This window comes from Camarhynchus parvulus, chromosome 3 (assembly GCF_901933205.1).
Source record: "Camarhynchus parvulus chromosome 3, STF_HiC, whole genome shotgun sequence".
Lineage (NCBI taxonomy): Eukaryota > Metazoa > Chordata > Aves > Passeriformes > Thraupidae > Camarhynchus > Camarhynchus parvulus.
In genome coordinates this window covers 83,639,573-83,648,540 of record NC_044573.1, presented here as the reverse complement: position 1 = coordinate 83,648,540, position 8,968 = coordinate 83,639,573, and the positions used below count along the sequence as shown (strand labels likewise).

Genomic DNA, 8,968 nt, shown 5'->3' with positions numbered 1-8,968 from the left:
ACATATGAAACACTGGTGAAGGGACATTGGTTTACAAGATTTTTATAGCTATTTCCATAAATATGACATTACCTTTGTCACGTGTAGCATTTCAAAATAAATCATTTTAGTGCATGCACTGCAAAAACTGTTTAAGCTACAAATAGCAAGTAAAAAATAACAGGCATTATTTTAATCAGGAAATGAAAATCACAATAGACAGCTATACAATAAAATACTTTTATTTATGTACAGTGTAAAGATGCTTTTCAACAAACATTATATTGTACCAGAGCAGACTTAAGTTTGCTTAATACTTTTAAATTCACTTTAAGGGGGAGTCTCCCTGAGGTTAAAGAAGGTTTCTTATAACTGCATATCACATCCATATTTAATCCATGTTATCAGGAAAACACAAAAACACTGAAAGATTTGGACATGGATATTTAGTGGAAGATGGGCCTGACAGCATGTATTGAAAACTACTAGACAAAAATATCACAGTGGTAATGTGACTCCAAGATCATGACCAGTACTGCAAGTAAGAATAAAAATTAAAAAATGGTGGGTTCAGGGGGGAAAACAATGACAAGTTTTGGAAAAAAACATAGGCTAGAAATGGAGGAAAACACAAACTGTGATTTAGGAATGTTGTATGAAGACTGTAAGAACCAGATGACTGGACAAGGAAGTCTCAGATCAGACACCTTTCTTTAAAAAAAACAAAAATACCAAACCAAATCAACTGAACACCATTATCTCCACCACAGTTTGCTGATTTGGGTTTTTGTTGTTTGGGTTTAAAAAAAAAAAAAGCTTCACAAAGGTGACACGAACACCACTCCTCAAAATAAGCTTGTTCAACAAGAAAGCAGAGCCAAGTCCCTAGCAGTCACCTTGGCAAACAAATAATTCACCCAAAATCATGTTATGCAATTTTTCCAAGTCCAGAGCAGCAAACTCAGTGACCCAATCCAACCACTATGGAAGCTGACTGAATTTTTTTAAATTGTGGTTTGTGGATAAGGCTGTGTAAGAAGGCCCAACAGGACTGGGATTAATTTCACTTCAACAAAATTTACAACCACATATGGCTACTCTACCTTTAGGCTGAAAAGGATCACTTAGTTATAAGTACCAAAACCCTCAGTTCAAGAACTTTCTCTGACTTGTTTCAGAGCAATGTGACTTCCACAATAATAAACCAGAAAATCCTCCTAAAGGGAGCAGTCACTAGAAACTGAAGAATCCCAGAAGTCTGGGATTGGAAGAGACCTTACGGATAATCTAGTTCCAACCCTCCTGCTGTAGGCAGGGACATCTTCCACTACACCAGGTTGTTCAAAAGCCCCATTCAACCTCGCCCTGAACACTTCCAGAGATGGGACATCCACAATTTCTCTGGGCAACCTGTTCCAGTGCCTCACCACTCTCATGGGGAACAATTTCTTCCTAATATAATCTAACCCTCCCCTCTTTTAGTTTAAAGTCATTACCATTGTCCTATCACTCACTACATGCCCTTATAAAAGCTCCTTTTATACTCAAGTATAAAAAAAGAGGCTCTGTGTAACAAAACTGGCAACTCCAACACATGAAAAGGCCATGAAAAGGATGAAGAAGAAAGGTTGTCTGTATTCTTGTTGTGTTGTATTTCTAGCTGGACTGTAAAGTACTCTTAAACCAACAGAAATAAAATAAGTGCTGGTATTTGCTTTATTGCATAGCTTTCTTGTTCTAGCAGGTCTACCAGTGTTTAGGTACACAGGGTCTCTAAAGTATCATTCATTATATAGTTAAGACATGCAAACCCTTACAGTCTTTTTGTGAAAAAACTAGGATGCAAACTAAAAAAACTGCATTATGATGTTAAAAACATAATTTTAATGAAAGATTTAAAATTCAATTAATAAAGTTATACACATTAATAATATAAAATATTAAACTTTAGACATCAGGTGCTATGACATAAATTTCCACCTGCCTTTTTTCAGTCTCAATTCACCACTAACCCCCACCCTCAGTATTCTTTTATTTTAGCACATAGGAACTTCACATTCTTTAGCCAGCCACTATGAGAATTACACACCCATCCCAAACTTCTGATATTTCCATTTTCTATTAGGATTCTTCAGAATTCTGTGGCTGGGATTTTAAAAATTATTACCTTGTTTTATTGAATCCAAACCTTCAAGTTTTAAGCTTCATAGAGTACATCATCATTCTGATACCTGATGACTTATTCTCTGCCTTTCTCCCTGGATCTGCAAGTGAGGTTTGGATTCTGCAAGATATGCATTCAGATAATTTTTCCATAGCCAAGGAATTATTCCCTCTGGTTTCTTCCAAAGTACTGTTAACATTACTCTCCCACATACAACTGCTTGAGACAGGTACACCATTTCAAACTTTTGAGAACCCTTTTTACCATAGGATGGTGCCCAGGCAGGTAACACTGCAACTTCATTCTGCCCAGCTTAAAAATAAGAAGATCACTCGAAATTTAGATTTTATCTATTAAATATCAGCACAGTATCAGACAGGGCTGTTGTGTAAAATTACTGTGACCCTCTCAGCCTGGTTTTGAATGGGCAATTTCAGATATTCACCACTTCATCATTATCAACAAGATCTGCCTATGTATTTGTGACCTAAAGTAAGAAGATTCCTCCCCATCACAGAACAGCAATTCAACTCTCTGCTCATACAGAGTGAATTAGGGAACACAGCAACCCAACCACTCCCTTCACTCAGAACAAATCAAAGACATTCCCACCAAAATGGGGCTGTTTACACCAAAGAGTGCTCCCCTCACACATTTAAAACAATATGCTCCACCACAGATCAGTTCACAAAATCTCTAATTGTAGAGATGATGTAAAATTGCTTGATGTAAAATTCTTCACAGCTTGGGCTTGCCCAGTCTTAATGCTTTGAGAAATAAATCTGTGTAGCAGTCATGTTACACAGAGTTCCAATTAACCACTTTTTTTAATCTCATTTGTTCCGTGCACCAAAACGAATACCCCTGTCATTATCCTACCACTAGGTGTCACTCTCTTCTATCGTGATCTTTATCCCTCCATCTGCTTCCCAACATTTCACCCAGGAACCATAAAACCAGTATCTTAAGTGGGAGAACATCAATCACCATTAGTCCCTATCTAAAGAGCAACCCAGTTTCTCAGGTAAAGGAAAGGTTTTTGTGATGTGCCAGATAAAGTGCAAAGGATTGTTAGTGTTGCTTGGTATGTTCTTTAAAGTTAAATAAAAATATTAAAACAACCAAACTCCTACAGGAGGTAATACAGGCTTTCCTCCATCAAGGAATCACCTCAGATTCTGAAACCATCTAAAACGAAGTGCATTCCCAAAAATGAGAAGAACCATAACAGAAGCACTAGTGGAAATAATTGCATGACCCCTCACACGGGACATACAAAAAAATAATTTATTAATCAAGCAGCATTTTTTTCAAGAATGACACAGAGTCACCTTCTGGTGTTAGCACTTGTATTGCATTGATTTAAAGTCCAGAAGGGGCCACTATAATTATCTACCAAACCCCACATATGGCAAATGCATGAATCTCCACATGCATGGTTTTGGTGGATATAAACTCCTCCCATACTGAGGGCAACCTGAAAACAACAACTTTGACAACAAACACTCAATTATTTTGTTTGTTCCTTAAGTGTGCTTCGAAGAAAAAAAGAACAAAAAACAATACCCAAAAAATCCCAAACCCATGAACCAACCAAAAAAAACCCCAAACCTGGGCCATGACTGCATTCTACCACTGACCAGTTCTGCCACTTGGAATGATTCACTGGCACACAGGAATTAGGTACCCATGCATACCTATAACTTGGATCATAATTGATCTTAATACACAATTTAACATAATTTTCAGTATCTCTACCATATGTAAAATAGGATTCTAGCTAAACTTGATTCAAGCTGAGCTTAATAGATGATGTACTGTAAAGCCACTCTGAAGCATCAGGAAAAAAACCATGCCACTAGGGAGCACATCACTGCTAAATTATGAAATACTGTCCAACCTGACAAATTGTTGGTGTAATTCATAATGAGGGTTGAAGTTCTTATATGTATACACATAATAAACACAAATAATGCTTTTCAATACTTGTGATGCACTCAGAGTGCTACCAGCAAGGAGTCACTGCATCAATAAGCTTCTTGCAAAATCTTCTAGTTCACGTGCAAAGAATGGCTTTGCATTGTATTCTTCTGTTACCCTGCTGGGAAACTGTTGTTTGAGTGCTATATCCTCTTCTTTTCATGTGTTTCGCCATTTAATTTTCCATTTTCCACTGCTTTATTTTCAAAGTTCCAGTCAGTTGGGCTGAGGAGTTGCTGAGTTTTTTTGTATGTCCAGTATGGGTTAAGTATTAGCGTAACAGCAAATAATCCCGAGAATAAAACAATAAAGTGAAGAAGTCCCAGGTTTTCTACAATAGAATTCCAATTGAAAATACACACCCACCACATGTGGTAGGTAAGAATCATGCGGCAGTGAAACAGATGGATCATCACCCACTGGTTTGCCTTCCAGAAAAAGGTGTTAGCACGGCCAGCCTAGAAAAATAAGAACACAAAGTATGCAGAAGTGAAACTGTTACTTCAAGATAAGGAACTGAGGAATCTACAGAACTAATACAAATACCCAGCAATTTTATATACAAACACTCTCAGGCATTTTTTCCTCATAGTGCAATGTTACTCCACATATATATAATGGAATCTTAAACTTGGTATGGATCTATACCACCCCACTGTGCACACAGCAGCACACAAACCGACGTGGAGGCCTGCACAAGTGCCATGATGACAAAAGCAGGTATGACAATAACACAGGTATCAGTTGGATAAATGCAGTTTTGATGAAAAACTATCCCAACAAACCACACAGATTATCTACGAACAAGCGAAACGCGTGAAAACTGTTACAAACATAATCTGAAAATTATCACATTCTTACCTTCAGAAGCATCCAGGAAATGCATGTTGAGGGAGTACTCATCTCCAGCAACATTCCCATCAAAGGCAGATAATGTCCAGATTTCACATTAATTACTAAACCAGCCAAGCCACCAAAAGCAAGCAAATGATGAACTACTAAGAAAACATCAAATGTTCTAAAAATAATGTTGGACACATGAACTGCTACATTTTCAAGCAAGAAAAATCCGGCTGCTATTAAACAGTTAAACCAACTCCACTTTTGCTGTGAATAGACTTTGTCAGCATGAAAAACAGGATCTATGAGCAAAGCCCATAACCCAGCAACACAACTCTGAAGTCCAAAGACACCACGTGTGACTGCCATATTCCAAAACACCTTCTCCTTTGCAGACAAGGCACGGTAAGTGGTACTTCTCCAAGAAGACAACCAGTGAGACAGAAGAAATACTCCCAAGTAGATTAAAAAACCAGCAGCTAAAAATGTCAAACGAATTTCCCATAAGAGATAGTCCCAGTCAAAAACAGTCCCAAACACTGGATCATCATTTGTAGGGTTCATTTCTTCTCTTTGGACACTTCTCATCCCCACTATAGTCTCCTTCATGCCTATTTAGCCTCTGCTATTATGCAAACCAGTAAGCATGAGCTCTTCCATCTGGAACAAGGACAAAAAAATTTAGTGAATTTTTAAGTACGCTCATATATATAGACTCAAAACCATAGAGGGCTCACATCCACTACAGTTATGACTTTGGTCCTGCTGCTATTAGGCACAGTCATCCCAAAGACAGGTAGACAGATAAAAAAAACATAAGCAACAAGATTCACAACTGGCCCGTGAAGTCCCTACTAGTTTGCACTGAAGCAAAAGCAGAAGATGGTCAAGTAGGAAGGCAAAAAAGAGGAAAAGAAAATACAAGAAGCCAACCCTGTTTTGTTACTTATGAAACTTTTATTTCAACAGCATTGCACAGTTATTGTCCTACTCCCCTGCTTTTCCCACACTGATTTTACAGCATTTGCTACAGCTTTGGGTGCAATTCAGAATCTCAAATACAGATCCAGGACATAAAATTACAGAAAACTAATGCAGTAAGGGGGACCACTTAGGCCAAAAAGGGGCTGTAATGATCATAGCTCAAAACAAGACTCTGCAATCAGTTTCTGAACATTAAGCCTCTTTCAAAAAAAACCCCAAAAAACCATATTCAAAAATGGAAAAAGAGTACGGAATGCAGACAAGCAACACTATTACATATTATTAGCAACATCAGTGTAATTAGCTGAACAGCCCAGCATTAAGTGCCTCAAGTTGTCTGAAACTTCCTGAACACAACGTAGTTCAAAAACAAAGGCTTGTGGAGAGGGAAAAGCCAGATAATACTGAAATATTTAAACTCCAGCGCGTTTTATGAACCATATAGGTGATATGAGCACGACCACCACACCCGCCGCAGCCTGTGAGTGCTGAGCACCACTGTGCGTTTCAGACTCTGGTGAACGCAAGCGAAAAGGCCACCAAGACCACCAAGGACAGAGCGAGAAGCTCCCGCCGTGCTTCAGCAGACAGCAAATGCCACCACCACCGTCCCCCGGGCTGCACCTACCTACTCGCCCTGCCCTTTGCTCGCAGGTGCCCCGCTACAAGGAGGGGGATGGCCGGGAGCCCCGAAAGCCCTTCGCCCACCCCACGGTATCACAGCTGGAGAGACCGACTCCAAGTCCCAGCAGCCACCCTCCCCCCGCCCCGATCTTCTCCGGGAAAACCAGGGCAAAACACACCAACCCCACGGCACGACCAGGCCTTGAACAGCGCGACCCACTACCGCAAGCCCTGGCTCTAGCCGGGCCGTGACAGCTCCTCCGCCCCCGCACAGACACGGCACCGACGCCCCTCGTAACCCTCCCGAGTCCCCGGGGCCGCCGAGCCCCTCACGCACACCTGGGGACCGGCCCCGACGCACAAACCCAGCTCCTCACCCACAGCGCTGCCCGCAGTGACGGGACGGCCCTTCCCGGCTCCGGGACTGCCCTGCCCGTTCCCCCAGGAGCGCCCGGCCCGGCCCGGCCCGGTCCGACCCGCCCGGGGAGGCCCCGACCCGGCTCAACCCGCCGGTCCCCCAGCACCGCCCGCAGCCCCCGGGCGCTCTCTGCGCAGGCGCCGCCGTCAGCAGCAACCACCGGGCGCCGCGGGATGGGGGAGGGAGGCGCGGCTGTACCACTCGGGCAGGGGGAGCGTTGCTTTGGAAGCGCCTTTCTGTGCTTGAGGGCAGCGCTGAACAATCGCCTCCACGGAGAGGGCGAGGCCTGCTCAGCGAGATCGATGTAAAACACAAATATCAGCGGTGGCATAGCCAGTACACTTAGCTATAATTATCCAGTTTCATTAAAGGCAGCAAGTTATGAAATGGATGTCAATGGTGTTCTGCTACATGATTCTCTTCATATTTGTGACGGCTGATGTTGTCATCGCAGTGACTCAGGGTGAATTTCCCGCGGTCACTGAAACTGCCGCGGGAGGCTTCCTCGGCCGTGTGACAGCCCCGCGCCCTGGCGTGCTTTGTCTTCAACAGCAGTGACTGGCAGGCACCCTGGATTTTGCCAGGGAAACGCTCAGTCCTACAACAAATCAGGTGATTCCTCAAAAAGGCGACCGAAAGAGACAAAATCAAACCACAATTTCTGTCACTTGGAAGATTGGCCTAGAACAGCTGAAATCCTAACCTGGGTCTATCTGTGATGAGAGACTAGAGCTGGAAAATCTGCACTGGCAGTCTGACAGGTTCTTGGTTTCCACATGGGGACTGGGAAGTGCTGCCATTCTCTGTGGAAAACTGGGTTTTTCAAACCCTGCTTCAAATGCACCCATGCCCAATTCCCAGGAACTCTTTAGACAAGTACCAGTTAGTTCAGGCGAACCTTAGCATACCTTAGTGTCTTAGCAATAATTAAATACTGCGTGTGGTATCAAATCAGTAGCTCCTCTGTTTTATTTACAAATACACAGATACCTGATGATAGTTAAAAATGTCTTTAGTTTTAACACTTTTGTTTTTATTATTCCCCAAGTCAAAGTGTCATGATCCCAAGTCCTTCCGCTCCCTGTGCTTCCAGAGGCAGACTAGACCCCTCTCGGTGATGTGAGAGCACCTAAAAGGTAGGCTTAGGAGATGGGTATGGGGACACAAGGCCAGCCAGTGACACCTTCAGTCAGAGGAGAGCCTACTGTCTGTGCAGGATGACTACAGTAGGATTTTATGTGTAAGCGGTGGGAATACAGAATATGGCCAACCTGTGCTTCCATTGCCATTCACACTGAGTTATGTGGTTTAGGACCAAGTTGAGGAAGGAGTTTCAAACCTCTAATCAAAATAATCCATCCATTGCAGAAAACTGTTTCTCCTGTAAACATTTGCCTTGGACATGTATTGGCAGAAAAGTCCACAGTAAGTCGCTCTGAATTCTGCCTTTTGCAGTGGCAACAGAGGGGATTTTTCTCTCTGCAGGAGACATGGTGTGATGGGGCCAGAAGTTATCTGTAGCAAAGGAAAAGGGATGGAGATTGGAAGAAAACCTGCCTGGTGAGGCTATTCCCTGATCATTTTATAGCTCTTTGTCATCCTCTAAGTAGCATATGAAGGAACTCAAGTTACTGCCTAAGGTTATTTTCATTTATATTTTAATTCCAGAGTACCAAACACTTGTAGTCAGTGTATGTTGAAGTCATATGATCATGAATAAAACCTGAGCTGGTAATCTTCCTAACAGAGGATAAAAAGTCTACTGCTGATTTAAAAGGCAAGACCTCACTGACTTCTCAAAAGGTTTTAGCCCTCTGCTCCCAAAGTTTTAGAAAAGCTCCCAGACATTTACAGACATTGATTCATGCATATGTGCACAACTTGTGTTGATTTGTCACGTAATCCTGTATTTCCGTGACATGCTTCTTGAATTCTCTTTCCAAACTGAAATTTACACCTTCTTCACCTACTAATCTACA

The 8,968-nt window shown here is 42.1% G+C and overlaps 1 protein-coding gene across 1 annotated transcript; it reads right to left on the bottom strand.

Annotated features, from left to right (window-relative positions):
• Positions 1 to 201: 201 nt before the first annotated feature.
• Positions 202 to 7,088, bottom strand: CLN8 (CLN8 transmembrane ER and ERGIC protein). Its single transcript, XM_030946404.1, has 3 exons — positions 6,949 to 7,088; positions 4,985 to 5,623; positions 202 to 4,581 (listed from the first exon to the last, which is right to left on the bottom strand). The coding sequence occupies exons 2-3, from the start codon at positions 5,570 to 5,572 to the stop codon at positions 4,267 to 4,269; spliced, it is 903 nt and encodes a 300-aa protein (XP_030802264.1). The 5' UTR covers positions 5,573 to 5,623; positions 6,949 to 7,088; the 3' UTR covers positions 202 to 4,266.
• Positions 7,089 to 8,968: the final 1,880 nt, after the last annotated feature.

Bases quoted from the DNA above. Each gene is read 5' to 3' on its own strand.
- CLN8 (XM_030946404.1), bottom strand. From the start codon at position 5,572: ATGAAGGAGACTATAGTGGGGATGAGAAGTGTCCAAAGAGAAGAAATG. The intron at 4,582-4,984 runs GTAAGAATGTGA...TTATTTTTCTAG, and splicing joins TTTCCTGGATGCTTCTGAAG to GCTGGCCGTGCTAACACCTT.